The sequence below is a fragment of the Hordeum vulgare genome, chromosome 2H (genome assembly GCF_904849725.1).
Source record: "Hordeum vulgare subsp. vulgare chromosome 2H, MorexV3_pseudomolecules_assembly, whole genome shotgun sequence".
NCBI classification, from domain to species: domain Eukaryota; kingdom Viridiplantae; phylum Streptophyta; class Magnoliopsida; order Poales; family Poaceae; genus Hordeum; species Hordeum vulgare.
Window position 1 is genome coordinate 484415533 of NC_058519.1, and position 19455 is coordinate 484434987.

At 44.5% G+C, this 19455-nt stretch overlaps 2 protein-coding genes and 1 non-coding gene across 4 annotated transcripts; 2 read left to right on the forward strand and 1 right to left on the reverse strand.

The window, feature by feature from the left end:
- Positions 1 to 269: 269 nt before the first annotated feature.
- LOC123430304 (U-box domain-containing protein 26-like) lies at positions 270 to 2835 on the forward strand. Its single transcript, XM_045114174.1, has one exon. It carries the CDS (start codon positions 1457 to 1459, stop codon positions 2663 to 2665), a length of 1209 nt encoding a protein of 402 aa, XP_044970109.1. The 5' UTR covers positions 270 to 1456; the 3' UTR covers positions 2666 to 2835.
- A 145-nt stretch (positions 2836 to 2980) lies between these two features.
- Positions 2981 to 3053, forward strand: TRNAF-GAA. Its single transcript has one exon. It is a non-coding gene; the product is annotated as a tRNA-Phe (tRNA).
- Positions 3054 to 11902: 8849 nt separating this feature from the next.
- Positions 11903 to 18847, reverse strand: LOC123426773 (mitogen-activated protein kinase kinase kinase 3-like). Of its 2 annotated transcripts, none has more exons than XM_045110657.1 (11): positions 18330 to 18847; positions 16881 to 17447; positions 16460 to 16547; positions 16284 to 16346; positions 14824 to 14984; positions 14666 to 14741; positions 14367 to 14426; positions 14159 to 14266; positions 13832 to 14068; positions 12593 to 12705; positions 11903 to 12504 (listed from the first exon to the last, which is right to left on the reverse strand). In XM_045110657.1, exons 1-11 carry the CDS (start codon positions 18692 to 18694, stop codon positions 12264 to 12266), a joined length of 2079 nt encoding a protein of 692 aa, XP_044966592.1. In that variant the 5' UTR covers positions 18695 to 18847; the 3' UTR covers positions 11903 to 12263. The 2 variants fall into 2 exon arrangements, with proteins under 2 accessions (XP_044966592.1, XP_044966591.1); XM_045110656.1 differs by having other exon boundaries at positions 11903 to 12507; positions 18330 to 18812.
- Positions 18848 to 19455: the final 608 nt, after the last annotated feature.

A 19455-nucleotide genomic window follows, 5' to 3' on the forward strand; every position in this document is an offset into this window, starting at 1 on the left:
TGCCATTAGCACCTACGGAATTGCATTGTTTACTCTTAGTGGGTCGCTCGAGGAGCCGATGGAGTTTCTTAGTTTCAACTGTGCAGATCATACTTTAGTATACCGATCTTTGTCTTGTAAGAAAGATTCTCTCTCTCTGTCGTGGAGCTGCAGCACAATTGTTGCTGTTATCCCAACATTTTCTGACAAACTGGACCAAAACATACTGTTATTAGCGAGTAAACAATGATACAATGGAGTACAAATTCAGATTCACCGAAAATGAAGGGGAAAGGAAGGATCTAGCGGATTAGTCATGTTTCTGCCATAATGTCGATTTGAGGCCATTATAGCCTACACTAATAACAGTCATTAAATGTACAATCTACTAGTATCTTCTGCTGCAAATGGAACAATCATGACCCATGTAGAGTAGGGAAGAAAAGGTTACTGCTGAAGAGTCGAGACTTCAGAATAGTCCACATTTGGCAAACAGTGCCACACCATACACATCTAGACAGTAACACCAAAGACATTCACCCCCACAGATAAAAAGAGAAACATTTACCCATTCCGTTATAACTTTCAAAAGTTGATCGGCTTTGGGTCCTAATTTCTCCGGACCTTGCAAGCTGCAGGATAATGCAACTGTTTCAAACATTTACCTGGCAACTTGCAAATTTCAGGCAGAACAGGCTAATTAATCCATTTTAAAAAATGTTGCAGCCTCTCATCTCCAAGTTGGCCGTTCCGTTCCAAGCTGCACATTGCATTCCGGCCGGTCCCCAAGTCTGACCGCCCCCATGTTTCCAGTACGCATTCAACCTTCCTCGCTCATGGCGTACTGGTCCAATCACCAGACCAATCCCTTTCAAAGACTATCACCAAAAGAGAAAGTTCTCCAGCCGCTGCGGCGGCCTTTATTATCTTGCCATGACCATCGCACACACCTCCTCCTCTCTTGTCTTCCTTGCTCCTCCTCCCTCCTCCAAGACAGAGAGACAGAGTGAGGGAGCCCATATCCATACCCAGTACTGCCTGTGACACTTGTGCTGCTGCTGCGACTCCTGTTGTTTGGCCAGCCTCGTGCCCATCATCTGCACCAAGCACGGCCATAGGGGCCGGGGCCAGCGTCTCGCGCAGTGGCAGTGACCGGCCCTGCTGCGGTCACTTCACGGGTTTCGTCTGCCGCTGTTACATTACATCGCCATGGATTCTTGATGGGAGTGGCATGGGAGTGAGTGCCTCCAACCTCCAACCAGTTTTAAAAAAAGCTTTATGCGTGACCGCATTCCTCGAAGCAAGTCGATCGCGGCCTACAAGGGCTTCTCGACCGATCGGCCGGAGCTGCAGACTTGTTTGGGGTTTTCTTGATTAGTTCTTGGTTCGTTTCTGGTTCTCTTTTTCCTGCTTGGAGGAAGGATTAGGTTCTTCCATATCTTTCTGGATTCGTGCTGATCTCTGCGGGTGCCAAAAGATGAGCGTGCCGCACCTGTTCCGGTGTCCGATCAGCCTCGACATCTTCACGGACCCGGTGACGCTCTGCACGGGGCAGACGTACGACCGTCAATGCATCGAGCGGTGGCTCGCCGACGGCCACCGCACCTGCCCCGTCACAATGCAGGCCCTCGACGACGGCGACACCACCGTGCTCGTGCCCAACCGCACCCTACGCCACCACATCGAGCGCTGGCTCTCCGCCACCACCGACCACAGCCTCCCGGAGTCGGCGGACGACGATCCGTCGCTTGCAGCGCTCAAGCGGTGCCTCCAGTCCGACGCCACCTCCGCCGCCGCCAAGATCGGCGCGCTCAAGAAAGTCTTGGCGCTGGCGTCCGAGTCCGACGTCGGCCGCGCGTGCATGCTGCAGCTGGGGTTCCTGTGCGTGCTCCTGCCGCTCGTCTTCCACGCGGCGCCGGCCGTGCCAGCGGAACGCCACGCGGAGGAGGCGGAGCAGCTCGCGCTGCAGTGCGCGCTCAGCCTCATGCCGTCGAACGCGGCCGCGCCGCAGCTCGACTGCCTCAACATGCTCAAGAAGGAGGACAACCTCGCGTCGTTCGTCCGGCTGCTGGGGCGAGGCAGCGGCCGGGCCAAGGCAGGCCTGTGCCGCCTTCTGGAGACCGTCGCCACGGCCGCGGCGACGCGGGACCTGGCGCTCGTCGTGGCCGCCTCGCCGCGCGTGTGGCAGGCGCTGCTGCCGCTCCTGCAGCAGCAGCACGCCGGCCCGGCCCCCGACGCGCGCGCCTCGGAGGCCGCGGTGCGCGCGATCGCCGCGGTCTGCGCGGCCGAGCCGGCGCGAGGCAGCGCCATCCACCACGGCGCGGTCGGCGCGCTCTTCAGGCACCTGTCGTGGTGGGCGTACGGCAAGGGCGGCGGCGCCGTGTCCAGCGCGCTCGCGGCGGTGGAGGCGCTGGCAGAGACGGAGGCCGGGCGCAGGGCGGTGGCGCGCGCCCCGGGCGCAACGCGGATCCTCGTGAGGCACGTGTTCATGATGTCGTCGAGCAATGACGGGAGCGAGCACGCGGCGGCGGCGCTGCTGGCCGTGTGCAGGGAGTCGCGGGCGGCGCGGAGCGAGGCGGTGGGCGCCGGGGTGGTGACGCAGCTGCTGCTGCTGCTTCAGAGCCAGTGCGGCGCCAGGGCCAAGGCCAAGGCGAGGGCGCTGCTGAAGCTGCTCAAATCCAGGTGAACTAGAGTAGAGCTGAGTAGTGCTCGTTAGAGTTAGCGAGGATTTAGATGTTCTTGTAAGCTGTAAGTTTCTGCGTCAAGAATGTCTACCAATGTCATGGTATTCAATTCCGTGTGTCAAGGAGTACTCTGGATCGAGAGATTAAATTGTCAGGATGTATTTGGCGATTCTTTTGATTCCAGCTATTTTGTTACTCTACTTTTTTTTTTACTGGAAACTGCAAGACATACGAGTACATTAATCTAAGAAAATTGCAAATCTAAATAGTTTACCTGTTGAATATAAATAGCTTTAGTGCAAGTAGCAGACATCGAAGCGGGGATAGCTCAGTTGGGAGAGCGTCAGACTGAAGATCTGAAGGTCGCGTGTTCGATCCACGCTCACCGCAATAACTTTTGCTTTTTTGAAGTCTTCGAACTCATTCATTATTGTTTCCAGATTTTGCTGTTGATTTTTTGAGCTGCGAAGAAAAAACGAACCACTTTTTCATCAATCAGAATCACTGGAAAAATTCTAAAAAAATGTAATACTATCTCCGAGTTTTTTTTTATACAGGCTGCAAACTAACATTTTAACTTATTTTTTGGTTTTATTTTATTTTACTTGGAACAAAGTGATCATGAGGTGCGAAGAAAAAACGAACCACTTTTTCATCAATCAGAATCACTGGAAAAATTCTAAAAAATGTAATACTATCTCCGAGTTTTTTTTTATACAGGCTGCAAACTAACATTTTAACTTATTTTTTGGTTTTATTTTATTTTACTTGGAACAAAGTGATCATGAGGTTCCAAGAGACAGAACTACGCTCTCGGGCACAAACATGCTACTTTGAGAAATATTGTCACTGTTTATCGAAATCAAAGATGCACACAAGCATAACTCATACACACGCACCATTTCTGAAACTAGATTCGTCACATTCATATTGTTTTTAGCTACTAGTAAATGCGTATGTGCAATGCATGTTCATATTAGGAAGAATATTAATTGCGTGTTAACATGAATAGTGTATATATTGATATTTGATATGATATTAATTGCATGTTAAACAGGTTGAACGCTCGCCATGGGAGCAATATAGGTTGTTGGATTGACATGATTTAATGACAGAGATTTATTGGATCTCTCCCTTTGAATTTTTTTTATTGATATGGGTATAGTTATTCAAAAATATAAAACTCAGAAACAGTCAAAATAATCTGATTTTTTTTGAATCAAACATGATAGGAACTACACTTGTGTGAGAAGTTTCACGAAGGAATAGTTTCAACCGACTCCAAAACCAAAAATAATAATAACACACGCACATACACCCACCTCTACGCATGCAAGTACACTCTATCTTTATGAATACCTTTGAGATATGGAGCCGAAAAAATAAATTTTCATTGACCGCAGACGCCTCATAATGAATGGGAGCTTCGCAACAAACATTGTCGTAAAGTTTGAAATAAATTCGGGCAAATACAAGCACTATCACCAAATTTAGGACTTGAACTCTTGTGCGCTGGTTCCACCATAAGAAACATAACATTCGAGCTATGCTCAATTTTGTTAAACATCGTTTATATCTATACCTGGAACGTGGGTATCTATAACACGTATCCAGGATGGTTTTGTTTAAACCCTCGGTTACTAGAGATAGAACCGAATCATCTCCTTTATCTCGTAATAGGTCTGATCTCTCCTTATCTCTTTCTTGACTTGTACTCCAAGTATGTATGCCTATCAGGGAGATCGGCCCCTGCATATAAACATGCAACCGCCTTCCGTAGAGAGGCACGGCGGCGCTTCCAGCTATTCTTTCATGGTATAAGAGCGATTCTCTTCCACTACATCTAGCTGCCGCAAATACCCTCCACCATCCCCTCTCCTGCCATGGCCTCCTCCAGCCCCACCGCTGCTGCCCTCTCCGGCCAGATCACCGAGAAACTAACCCGCAGCAACTACATCCTCTGGCGGACTCAGATCACGCCACATATCAGAGGAGCTGGGTTCTTCGGCTACATTGACGGCTCCATGCCGGAACCCGCCAAGGCCATCATCGTCAAGGACAAGGATGGGAAGGAGGAAGCTACGCCAAACCCTCTTCATCCAATCTGGGTCAGGGAAGATCAGCAGGTACTTGGATATCTTCTGAATAACCTGTCAAAAGAGGTGCTCGTGTAGGTGACATCGATCGCCCATGCTAACGAGCTCTGGATGGCGCTTGCGAACATGTTCTCATCGCACTCGTTGTCTCGTGTGAACAATATCCGCATTGCGTTGGCCAATGCTCGCAAGGGGAACCAGATGGTGGCGACCTACTTCGCCCAGATGAGGTCCCTCGCCGATGAACTCGCTGCAGCCGGCAAGCCACTACCTGATGAAGAGCTTGTCTCCTACATCTTGGCTGGACTCGACATGGAATACGAGCCTCTGGTGTTTGCACTCAATGCCCGCACCACCATGGTCTCCCTCGACGATCTGTTCGCTCAGATGAGCAACTTCGATCAGTGGGTGGCCCTCTTCCAGCAAGTACATCCAGGCGGCTTCAAATCCTTCGCAAACGCGGCCACACGTGGTCGTGGCGGTGGATCTCGTCATCGTGGACCACCCCTCAATCAGGGGGAGAACATAGGCGGAGGGAACAACACCAACCCTTCCCATCGCCAGAACGGTGGCAATGGCGGGCGATCTTCCTACACCAACAACAAAGATCGCCGTCCCTCCAACTCCAACAAATCCCGCTCCGACTCCATCAAGTGCCAAATCTGCGGCAAGCTTGGCTACTCTGCCAAAGACTGCTGGTACAGGTTTGATGAGGATGAAACTTCGTCCCAAGAAGAAAAGGTGGTTGGAGCAGCTGACGGATCCTATGGAGTAGACACGAACTGGTACGTCGATAGTGGATCTACCAACCACATCACTGGTGAACTGGAAAAAGTGACCATGCGGGAGAAGTACCGAGGCCAAGATCATATCCACACGGCCAGTGGAGAAGGTATGAAGATCCACCATGTTGGTCACTCAATTATTAAAACCCCTCATCGCAAAATTCATCTTAGGAAAATATTGATGTTCCCAGCGCCTCTAAAAATCTTCTCTCAGTTCATCGTATTGCCATTGACAATCACGTTTTCTTAGAGTTTCACCCCTTCTTCTTTTTGATCAAGGATCAGGTCACGAGGAAGGTGCTCTATCGAGGTAGATGTGTTCGAGGGCTCTACCCCTTGATCCCGGAGCTTAGGCGATCCAATAAACAAGTTCTTAGTGCCACGAAATTATCTTCATCAAGATGACATGATCGATTAGGACATGCAGCTTTCTCTTTAGTTGAACGAGTGCTTAGAAAAATAAGCTCCCATATGTTGGAGAGCATGATAATGAAATAGTTTGTGATTCTTGTCCAAGAGCAAAAAGTCATCAGTTACCTTATCCAATATCTACTAGTGTGTCTACAAAACCATTACAACTCATTTTTTCTGATGTATGGGGTCCTGCTCCTTCCTCTGTTGGTAGACACATGTATTACGTTAGCTTCATCGATGACTATAGCAAGTACTCTTGGATCTATCTTCTCAAGAAAAGATCCGAGGTGTTTCAAGTCTTTCTCAATTTTCAAGCACTCGTTGAACGAAAATTCGACAGCAAAATCCTTGCTGTCCAATCTGATTGGGGAGGAGAGTACGAAAAACTAAACTCTTTCTTCCAAGAAATTGGTATCTCCCGCCATGTGTCTTGTCCACATGCCCATCAACAAAATGGGTCAGCCGAACGAAAGCATCGCCACATTGTTGATGTTGGCCTATCTCTCCTTGTTGGTGCATCCATGCCCCTAAAATTTTGGGATGAGGCTTTCCTTGCTGTTGTTCACATTATAAATCTATTGCCTAGCCGTGTTATCAATTATGAAACTCCCATGGAAAGGCTTCTTCAAACTAAACCCAATTACACATCTCTTCGTGTCTTTGGTTGCGCATGCTGGCCAAACCTTCGACCCTACAACAATTGAAAACTTATGTTTCGATCCACACAATGTGTGTTCATTGTGTATAGTGCTCTCCACAAAGGGGTGAAGTGTCTAGATGTATCCAGCGGTCGGGTTTACATCTCCCGTGATGTTGTTTTTGATGAAACCAAGTTTCCATTCGCCACACTTCATCCCAATGCCGGTGCTCTCCTTCGTCAAGAAATATTACTCCTACAACCTAACCTTGTCCATTGTGATCGAGGGGAAAATAATTGTGTTAATCAACAGGTGCATAATACTCATAACCATCTACTTGAGCCCTGTGATGATGCAGATCCAAATAGAGAAGAAAATGGCGTCTCGGATGATGGCTTGGATGCTCCAAATAATCATCATTTTATGTGTCTCCCGTCGGGAGGCATATCTTCCTCGGGATCGGTACAGCAGCAGGATGCCAGAAGATCCTCCTTGGGATCGGTGCAGCACCAGGACGCCAGGAGATCCACTCCGGGATCTGCGCAAGTATCGGCGCCAGACACCACGCCTCCTGCACCGGCGCATGCACGACGCGGCGACCCAAGCCCCTCATCTGCCACACGGACTCATTATATTCGCTTGCCGGCGGGTGGTCCACAGACGTACACGTGACGCCACCGCTCTCCCACGGGCGAGCCGACACCGACTGGTGTTGATTCCAACGCGCCCATGGGTGGCCCGACCAGCGCTGATTCCGCGCAATCATTGCGTGATCATGCGCCTGATGCATCTGCTCCAACCGCCGCTGAATCTTCTGCGGGGGATTCGCCACACTCCCATGCTGCTGACGCTGCAGACTCTGCAGACAATCTGAGCGGTTGCGATGAGGCTGGTGCACCAGCAGGATCTGCCTCGGGATCAGGCATTGGATCTTCTGTGCCTAGTTCAGCTGTTGCGTCTTCTCCACCAAAAACAAGGTTACAAAAAGGAGTTCTTAAACCATTTAATTACAAAACCAAGTTTGGTTTAGCTTGTTCTACAGGTGAACCTGCCACTCTTAGTGAAGCACTGGCAGATGCAAAATGGAAAAAGGCAATGGAAGAAGAATATATGGCACTTTAGAAGAATAAGACTTAGCATCTTGTTCCTTCAAAACAAGGTAAAAATTTAATTGACTGCAAATGGGTCTTCAGAATTAAAAGAAAATCTGATGGCACCATAGATCGTTATAAAGCAAGACTAGTTGCAAAAGGGTTTAAGCAACGGTATGGCATAGACTATGAGGATACTTTTAGTCCTGTTGTAAAAGCTGCTACCATACGTTTAGTCTTGTCTATTGTTGTATCAAGAGGATGGAGTCTCAGACAGCTAGATGTACAGAATGCGTTTCTTCATGGTGTTCTGGAAGAGGAAGTTTACATGAAACAACCTCCTGGGTTTGAAAACAAACATGCACCCACTCATGTCTGCAAGCTTGACAAAGCTCTCTATGGGTTAAAACAGGCTCCAAGAGCATGGTACTCACGTCTTAGTCAAAAACTGCAAGCTCTTAGTTTTAGACCTTCCAAATCTGATACATCCCTCTTCATCTATAATAAGTCACATACATCTGTTTTTGTGCTTATTTATGTTGATGACATTATTGTCACGAGTTCATCTAATGAGGCAGCGACAGGATTGTTGAAGGATCTAAATGTTGAGTTTGCTCTTAAAGATCTTGGTGATCTTCATTTTTTCTTGGGGATTGAGGTTAAGAAATTTGGAACTAGCCTTCACCTATCTCAAGAAAAATATGTTACAGATTTGGTCAAAAGGGTTGGATTGCAAGGATGCAAACCTTCATCAACTCCTTTGTCTAGCATGGAAAAATTGTCACTTACAGAAGGAGATCTCTTGAATCAAGAGGACAACACTAGGTACAGAAGTCTGGTAGGGGCACTCCAATATTTGACTCTGACCAGACCTGATATTTCTTTTGTTGTTAACAAAGTAAGTCAATTTCTTCATGCACTCACTACTGTTCATTGGACTGCTGCTAAACATATAGTCAGATACATCAAAAATACTATGAATGTTGGCTTAACCTTCTACAGGTCATCATCCACACTTGTCAGTGCTTTTTCAGACTCAGACTGGGCAGGATGTCCAGATGACAGACGTTCTACTGGAGGGTTTGCTGTTTTCTTTGGACCCAATCTTATTTCATGGTGTGCAAAGAAGCAAGCTACTGTATCTAGATCCAGTACAGAAGCAGAATACAAGGCATCAGGTAATGCCACTGCAGAAATTATCTGGGTACAGTCGATGTTAAGAGAACTTGGTGTAAAATGCACTCAGGCTCCATGTTTGTGGTGTGACAATCTTGGTGTCGCATACTTATCTGCCAACCCTCTGTTTCATGCAAGGACTAAACACATTGAGATAGATTTCCAATTTGTCTGAGAAAGAGTTTCAAATCGACAGTTGGAAATCAGGTTTGTGCACTCACGAGACCAAGTGGCTGATGGGTTTACTAAAGCCCTTCCAACAAAGAATTTTGAAGAGTTTAAACGTAATCTCAACTTAACAAAGTTGTGATTAAGGGAGAGTGTTAAACATCGTTTATATCTGTACCTGGAATGTGGGTATCTATAACACGTATCCAGGATGGTTTTGTTTAAACCCTCGGTTACTAGAGATAGAACCGAATCATCTCCTTTATCTCGTAATAGGTCCGATCTCTCCTTATCTCTTTCTTGACTTGTACTCCAAGTATGTATGTCTATCAGGGAGATCGGCCCCTGCATATAAACATGCAACCGTCTGCCATAGAGAGGCACGACGCTTCCAGCTATTCTTTCAAGTTTGTCCATATTTTTATTATTGATTTCTGTGTTTCCATACATGTAGGATTTCACAGGCCATGATACCCTAGACCTTTTTCTCATACTCCTTTGTTTTTTGAAATATGGTAAGGCAATGTAGCACTAGAGGTTTATTTTATTATAAGGATTTCGTAGGAGGTCTGAAGAACTAAAATCCTTAGGAATTTTACTAGTGTATGTGGGTTGTTTGATTCAGATGATTGAATCATATAAAAAATCAAAGATTTATGTGCACTAGATTTCATAGGAAATTCGAGGTCAGTACATAGCATCTCCATTTAGTTATCGAGACAGACATCAACTCGGTGGCAAAGGCGTTCGACCCCGCATGTGTCGATAGATCGGAAATTGGTGTATTTGTAAAGGAATTTCATGCCATCAAGCACGGAACAAAGAAGTTAAAGTTTGTAAAGTAAATAAGAAGGTTAATAGGGGAAAGTGTGCTTCTCAGCCCAAGCACAAATGAGCTCAGATGAATAGTAAAATCCAAAAAAAATCAAACAAACATTGACAAAAGTTCTAACTGCCTGCAAAATTACATTACAAAATCACATTTGTCGAAGCCGTGGCAAAAAAACAAAATCGTTACTCCAAAATGCTTTTAAAGGTAGCATTTTCAGAGTATCGATTTTATTTTTTTGCCACAAGTCACAAAAATGTGATTTTCTGATGAAATTTTGTGAGATATTAGAACTTTTGTCAATGTTTATCACAAAAAAGTTAGATTTTTTAAAACATTATTTAAAATTAATACGATTTTACTGTTCACCTGAGCTCATATGAGCTCGGGCTGAGAAACTCCATGCTCGTTAATAGGTTAGCTCACGGTCTTGCCCAATTGGACGTAGAGAGTTGTGTGGTGGTGTTATGCAAGGGACAGTACCAACATGTGTGTTGACTGTGGCCTTGCAAGATTGTAAGAATAATATTTCCTCTTTTAATTAATACAACTCTTTATTTAAAAAAAAAAGATTTTCTAGGAAATTTTCCTTGCACTTGCAAAGAGTCCCTTGTTTTCCCTTTGCGATTATATACACTTCACTACCAATTTAGTCACGCTGAATTCAAGTGGGAATGATATTGCAATTCCCGTGTATTTTCCAGTCGTGTTTTCTTCTCTTTTTGCAATCATGTGAATAAAAAAGCCTCTAATATTAGCTAGCTAAAGCTTTAGCACTCATTTACTCCCTCCGTTCCTAAATATAAGTCTTTCTAGAGATTTCACTAGTGGACTACATACGGATGTATATAGACATATTTTAATGTATATATTCATTTATTTTGTTTCGTATGTAGACCCCTCATGAAATCTTTTAAAAGACTTATATTTAAGAACGGAGAAAGTATTTTAAACCATACATTTTATCTTAAATAAAATAAGAAAATGGAAAGACCCCGTGCTAGAAGTTCACATGCTAGATGGGGCCCCTGAAGGATTATGCGAAGCGAGCCTTACCTCTGTGAGATGTAAAGCGGTGACGTCACATCGAATCCAGGACCCTTTGGCACAATAGGGAAGTTTTCACCACTATGTCACACCTTCCTTCTTAAAATAAAATAACAAAGAAAACAAAATTTGTAATCATTTGGTGCTCTAGCTTCTAAAAGAATATGTTAAGGCAAATTTGCAGGGTGCTTTTGGTTCACAGAATTCTACCCCTTTGGTTCCTATATACTCCCTCCGTTCCTAAATATAAGTCTTTCTAGAAGTTTCATTAATAGACTATATACGGATGTATATAGACATACTTTAGAGTGTACATTCAATCATTTTGCTTCGTATGTAGACATCTAGTGAAATCGTTTAAAAGACTTATATTTAGGAACGGAGGGAGTATTTGTCTTTTCAAAGATTCAACTACAGACTACATACGAAACAAAATGAATGAACTAACACTCTAAATTATGTCTATATACATCCGTATGTAGTCCTTAGTGAAATCTTTAAAAAAACAAATATTTAGGGATGGAGGGAGTAAAATTTTAAGAATGTCATGGCATGTTTGATCATGGAGGAATTGAAAGCATATGGATGTGTAACAAAAGTTGACTGGTTACATCAAATGAAAGATGCAAGAAACTTTGGTGTAGGATTATGTGTGTGCCATAATTGTCAAACAACTGACCATGAGGTCAGAGTCCATAAACTTCAAAAATACATTCAAAGACCATAAAAAGGTAAAATAGTTTCCAATCCTACAAGCCAAACAAGTTGTAATATAATAGATTAATAAAGAACAAAACCATCCAATTTCCCTAGGAAATTTCATTGAACCAAAGAGCCGCTTCAGTTTTTTCTTTACAGCTTTATGTCAATGGCTTTTGACTTGAATGCTAACATCAGCTCGATGCGCCAAAAACCATGTTTTTGTTCCGATAAAGACGCACGCACGCACACCATTTCACAATATATACATTCACTTTTTATCCGCACGCACATCATTTCAGAATATATATATACATTCACTTTCTCTCCGATGTTTTACATGGAACATTAGCCAGCTCAATTTCCAATATCTGCCACTGAAAGTCGATGATCCCTAACAACAACCGTGAGCTTTTACAACCCGTATTGCTATAAGGGTTTGTATTGATTTACATCATGATATATATAGTGGAAGAGACAACGGCCTATATATATACAGATCATGATACATCCTCTTTCCTCGAGAACCCATTTCCACTGTACAGTAAATCAGACCGGTGTCGCAACACAAAGCTACAAGAGGCTGCAGACAGAACAACTCTGAGCATCTACCATGTTATGGGTGCATTTTTCATGCTGAAGCTCCACAAAAGACGCTTAGAACCTTTTTGGAGAACCATAAGGACTTTGAAGTTTCAAGGAGCCATCCTGCCAGGGGTCCGGCATTCGTCGTGCCTGATTCAGTGCGTAGCTTGATGAATTGTAAGCTGCAGCGCCAGACGAAAGCATTGGGTGGGGCGGGGATGGCAGGCAGCTCCAGTTGGACTGTTTAAATTGCCTCAGTGGGCTTGAGCAGGGGGACACCGGTAGAGACATGTTTGTTCTCACAGGAATAGGGCTGCTAAAGCATACATATTTTTTGTTAACAAAAATATGATGTTACGACAAGGGTGAAAAATGAGGCTGGAATCGAAATATTTAAGTACCTCGAGGTACGGGGTGAAGGGACAGTTGTAGAAAATCCGGAAAAATCTCGTGCACTCACGCCTATATCCCTTAAGGGGGTAATACTTCTTCGTGATGGCAACTCCCTGTTGGACTGCAACGAGAGAGGGCAGCATAAGGAGTGTGAGCTTTCAGATAACAGATACCATAAATGGAGCAAACGATGATACCTTTTTCCTTGAATAACAACAATTATGCATGAATATTACTAGAAAAAGGTTACGAATGAGTAATGAACTATCACCTCCATTCCTAATTATAAGACATTTTGGATATTTCAATATGGACTACATACGGACTGAAATGGGTAACAAATACACTAAAACACATCTATATACATCTGATTCAGAAAAAAAGTTAGAACATCTTATAATTCTGAATGGAGGGAGTACTCATTTAGGGCAGACATAATAGGATATTTTATTAAATTAAGCCAAAAACCCACAAAGTTGATCTGGCATGCATATTATTAATAATGATGATTCAAGAACAAGACGAGTGCTTCTACTTATTTGTTGAATTGTTCCAGACTGATTCCAAGCAAATTGAATGGTTCATGCAAATGTAAAGCACTCGTGTCAGTGAACCACTATAATAAGTGACCATTTCTTTGGCTTTTTTTCACGGTACCTTCTACCAACAAACGGGGAGGGAGTAGTATAAGACTCATCCAACGATTCATTTTATTGGGCACTTTCCAATTTTTACATCGGATTATTTATTTATTTTCACAGGAAAGATCAAGGGCATACAGTCTGATGGGCTGATCAAGGCCCACTCAGCCCAATCACACAACTGGCATCAAAACCTCTGCATGAGTTCACTGCCGGCAGCCGTCGTGCTTGCACGACTCTGCTCTTCCTCTGCAGCCTTCGTCGCCACGGAGACCCACCTTCCATTGTTCATCCATCCAACCAGAACAAAACCTAGAGGGCTATAGAGTTATGACACATGAGTCTAGTATTTTTTTCATTCTCAGAATTACCGTATGAGCCATGTGATTTGTTGAACTCTTCCAGTTTTAACCCTGAAATCAGCACTACTATCCTCCACAACTCAGGTTTTAGGCACTAGTATAAACTAATATGAACCATTAGATTCATAAAACTGGATGTTCGCATTGATTTGAAGTACCGTAAAAGTCCTCTATTTTCTTATTAGGAAAAAGACCAAATAGAGCAAGCACATACTGAAGAAATGAGTGTATATATTAACTATACCATTGTATGCTTCACATCTGCTGGAGCAGAAAATGCATTTCTCAGTGCACTGGCTTTTGCTGCTCTTACTGCTGGATGGTCCTGAACAAAAGGATGGTCCATCAACTGACTTGCGGTGGCACGAGATGCTGGATTACGCTTTAAGCACAGTTTCAAGAAACTTCTCCCGTCCTCAGAAAAAATATCTGGGATTTCAGGTGTATCTTTACTGTTTGCAATCTTAAATATTGCAGCTACCTACAAGGTCAGATTGGAGAAGATTGAGTCAGCCTGTTATTTGTGACAGCTACATGGAAACAAAAATACAGTTGCAAAGTAGAAGCATACCCCTTCATACTGGTGCCAAGGAGGTCTTGCCGTTGCCATCTCAATAATTGTACATCCCAAACTCCAAATGTCAACAGCTAGATTGTAACCTTTACTGTTCATAATGACCTGCATGTTTTCGATATTGGGTAGAGCTTTATCACAAGGATACAATTGGCAATGAAGAATACGGTTTGAAGGTTTAGTGTAAAGAAAGGAGGCAGCTTACCTCAGGAGCCATCCAGTAAGGACTTCCTTTGAAAGAGCGTATTTCAGCAAAAGATGATATCTGCGTGAACATAACAAATGAGATAAACGGGCTTGGAAGGGGAGAAGATATAGACTAGAACTTGTGTTTTCATTGTATATGTATGTTTGGGGCAAGGCTCATATGGTAGTATTAACAAAGACCACAACTATCTCTTTAAAAATATACCTAGGATTGCTACGGATGAGACTTTTTTTTAACGTAGTGCTACGCACAGAGAAAGGATGTAGGGAAGGGGGCAGAAACGGAAAACTGCATACATGCTTGGCCATGCCAAAGTCGGCAAGTTTAACATCACCATTAGGGCCAACAAGTATGTTTGCTCCTTTAATATCTCTGCCAAGAAAAAGAGGTAACAATCAATTATTCTATTGTACTACTTATGTAAAGAGTAAAAGTTATACAAGCTGTATACTACCTGTGGACAGTGTTCTTCGCATGCAAATACGCAAGACCAGCGAGAATTTGACCAGTATAATTGCGAATCACAGGTTCCTTAAAAGGGCCATACTCCCTAAGTAACTTATGAATCGAGCCCCCAGAAACATACTCAAGATAAATTGAAAGGGTGTCGTCAGTCTGTACGAGAAGGTACACAATTAGAAAGTCCAAACAGACAATTATACTTGGCAAAGTACTTCCAATAAAGGCTGATAACCACTACTAATAAAGAGCAAAATCATATAATTTCATTTCAGGGTCGAATAGTAGAAGAAGAAAAATAGAGTAAAACAAATGCAAGCCAGGTGAGAGGAAAAGCAGCAAAATACGTAAGTCAAACAGCAGCATGTCCAATGAGGTGGATGGGAGTTGAGCAATACCGGTAAAACATTTAGCGTGCCTAGATAAATTACAATCGATGTTTTTTAAGAACTCTATATTACCTTGAACTTTGATAGTGTGTCTAATTTTGCCTCATGGACTACAAAACCGGGTATCACACCACCCCCTGGTATTCTAAAACCACTGCATATAACCCCTTGGGATTTGGTGCCAGTTTTGCAACATTAAAGATGAAGACTGGAGAATCTGTATTACGAGTGAATATTGAAGGTTTTCTCCTTCCACACATGCTTATACTTGTACATGTAAATATGCAATGAATTTATACCATTAGTTCAGTACCCTCCTGAACTACTGAATAAATTTCACAAACTTCCAGTCAAACAAGTCAGTGTGTGCATCAGAGGACAGAAATTCAGGAAATTGTTACAGCGCGTGTATATATTGCCAAGCATTTCTTTGGTGTGATTAATCGTAAAATCCTGGTGAACCCCATGCGAATGAGTAACCTGGCATTTTTTTATCTGCATGTACACACAAGGCCCTTGTCAAAACAACAACTCTAAGCACCATATAAGCTGTGACTTCCCACCCATATCTTAACTGTTTGTGCAGAAATCCATAAAAAAAACTGTTTGTGCAGATGAAGTCGTATTCATTTAACCCTTTTTAGATATCGCAGATTCGTATAAAGGAAACCTAACCACCGCATGGTCAATGTAGTTTTGTAAGCAGGTGGATTCTGTTCTCCACTTTTTGTTTCTATACATGCGTCATTTCCACAATATGTGTTATGACACAAGGCATCATTTTGTGAGCAATGCCAGTAGCAACAGAAAGAACCTTTCATTATGGATAAAAATTCATCATTTGTGAAGATTAGTGAAACTGAAGTTCCCATGGATTTGACTTTAACTCTATGTGCATGAGACCTTAATGCACATATCATTAATTTTCTTTGAACATTATAAAACTTGGCATCATTTTCTCGCACAAGCCCATCCAATCAAAAATATGCATGGATCGAAAGAGCAAACAATTATTTGAATATGGCTGCATACAGAAAAGGCCGACCGTTTAGCAAATAAACCTTACCATTTCACTATCATAGTATTGCACAACGTTCGGGTGTGATGCTTTCTTAAGCATGTCTATTTCCTGTCAATACGGACAAGAATAACATGTTGTTGGGTCAATTGAACAGGTAAGGAAAATACCGTTGCAGTACATAGAAAGACAAGTAAGCTAACTGAATAAAATAATCAAGTAACCTGATTCAGTTGTTTAAGTCGTTCTTTTGAATGCGGATCATCTGAAATAACTTGTACTTCCTTAATCGCGCAAAACTGTCCATTTTCACTGCATAATCGGTCGTGACATAAGAGTTCTTGCACAGACTACCTTCCCAGATATTTAGGCAACACCCCAAGACATTCAATCAATATAAATAATTTCTCATTGAGCGAAAGAACAGTGTGTTAAGTTCATATACATTAGGCATGATCCCTTGAGAGCTAGATGCTATATAATCTCATATGTCAACTTATAAACACATCTACTGGATTATTAAACAATTTAGCGCATCCCATACTTTTCTATAGGCTTTGTAGTCTATCATAACACATTAATGCGTTGAGTCCCAAACGATAATCAAATTGCAAATGATGCGAACACATGAAAAAACCATGATACCTGTTAAATCCAAGATAAACCTGGCCAAATGTTCCACTCCCTAATAATTTCCCCTTTTTCCACTGTGATTGGGACTGTGAGCAAGCAGTAGGAGATGTAGGAAGAGGCGAGCAAGCGGTTTGAGATGGAGGAAGAGGTGAACAAGCAGTGGGAGATGGAGGTAGAGGTGAGCAGGCACCGGGAGCTGGAGGAAGAGGCAAGGGATGAGGCGGGCTTCTCAAACCATCAATCATTTTCAATGGTGACCTTGGGCTAAACCCGAATTCTTTTGAATGTACATTACTATTCATAGCAAAGGTATGGGTTTTTCGGCCAGGGGAAGGGCTCCTCGTTCTTGGACCAAATATATCTTCAGTCAACATTCTGCCGCGTGAACAACTACCTTCGCTAGTTGAAGGATCATCATTATGCAAATGAAGAGCTCTCATGTTAGAAACAGGCGCCTCAAAGAACTTGTGATGCTCCCGTGGCATACTACATGACATGAAGTGTTTGTCTTCATTTAAGATGATAGCTGTGTCAGATGTCATATCTCTTCCCTTGGAAAAAGCAATTGGATCCATAGACCTGGAGATTATGCCAAGCAACAAAGAACCATCAATAAACGTATCAACATCATTTTGAAGTGAACATATCATGAATACCTAACAAAGAACTACTACCTCTGTATCTAAATGTAAGACTTTTTTGCAATTCAATTTGAACTATAAAAACGTCTTACATTTAGAACTGTAAAAACGTCTTATATTTAGATACAGAGGCAGTATAAAAGAACCACTAATTGAAGTAACCAAATCAGAACACATGAACTTGGCACTAGAATAAAATTCAAAAAACTTGGCACTAGAATAAAATTCAAAAAACTTGGCACTAGAACAGAAACATATTCAGTGCAGAACTTCAAAATATTTACCCATCAACATCAACAACAAAAAAATGCAAGAATAAACAATGAGTTAGCAGAAGGAGAGAAAATTCTGCATCCCGACAACATAAAGTTGTCCAACCATTATTTCAGAATATTTCTTCAATCCTAAATAAACCATAAAACGCCTTGGCGTCCCTGGTCATCCAGCGTACGACTACGATACATATTTTTACCCAAAAACAAATGAAGTGGCTTAACGATTGTACAAGTGCAACGACCACGGAAGAGGTCAACAGCGAAGTTGGTGCGAAGTCACACTGTTGGCTCCGAGTCTCTAACTCTGTATTTTGACTCGAATTCCCTAAAAAAAAGTAGTAAAGCCCACTAACCGTTCACACTAAACTAAGGCATCCACCTTTCGAGTAAGCCACAATTCCCCAAATTCAATCACAGTGTCACCCATATTCAGCTTCCAACTTCACCCAAAACGTGAAAATTGAACCGGTGAACACGGGCAGCAGACTCCAGGCTGCAAGCAGATTCGCAGGTAAGCCATAACCATCGGACGATCGGTTGCATACCTAGAATCATGGTGATCCGGCGCGTCGTCCGACGAAGAGCACACGCTGGACCCCGAGACGGACGAGCAGCCGGCCACATCGGCGGCCTCCTCGCACAGAGGCCCTACAGGCGGGGTCTCCGGTTCCGGGCTAGTCACAGGCACCGGGAGCTTGTACTGCAGCTCGGCGCCGCGCGGGCCATGGCGCGCGGCCGGAGAGTCGAGGCTGCGGGTCTTCTCCCGCGCCCGGGGGGTCGGGGACGGGGACGGGTAGTCGAGGTCGACGGACTTGCGCGGGGAGGAGGCCGCGGAGGAGACGGCCGCGGCGCCGGGCTTGGGCTTGGACCTGGACCTCAATTTGCCGCGAAACCAACCTGGCACGGGCATCGCGGTGCGCGCGAATCGGCGGCAGGCCGGGGCTCCGTCGGCGCCGGACGCGCCCCCGAGCCGGAGCGGCGGGGGAGGGGAGGAGGGAGGCGCGCGCGAGCGGGCGAGCGGGCGAGGAAGGCGCGGGGTAGGAGCCGACGCGACGACGACGCTTTAGGCGAGGAGGAGGAGAAAGAAGAGTGGTGGAGTAGACAAAAGTGGGGGGGATATTTTTTCGGAGCTTCCTCCAGAGAGGGAGGGAGAAAAAGAAATGGGAAAATGGCGGTATGCGTGAGTAGTTACTGCCTGCCTGCGAGTGGGTGGCAGGCAGCTGCCGCGACGGCGACGCCGCGGGGCCACGTGCGGCTGATGGCATGTCTCGCAGACACCTGGGTCCCGGTGCTTTGGTCCACGTTGTCAGTGGGCGAGTGGTGCTGATGCTGGGGGAGGTTTTCTCGGGATGGTTGCCCGCGGCGGCTTGCGGTTGCGGTGGTGCCGGGCGGCTGCATGTGGGGCCAGGGTGCGTGATCGTGAGCGCGCGCGCGCGTGCGTGCGCGCGTCTCCTTTTCTTTTTTGCTGGCTCCCGTGTGGAGAGGAATCTTCGTGGATGGATAGTGGTGCGGCGGTGTGGAGTTTTGGCGCTCGCGGCAAGTTTGGTGGGGCACGGGAAAGGTGACGGTGGGTAGGAGACGGACGCGCTGACGTGTCACCCAACACCAAACCCCGAGCCCGCAAGTTAACTACTCCCTCGGTTCCTAAATATAAGTTTTTGTAGAGATTTT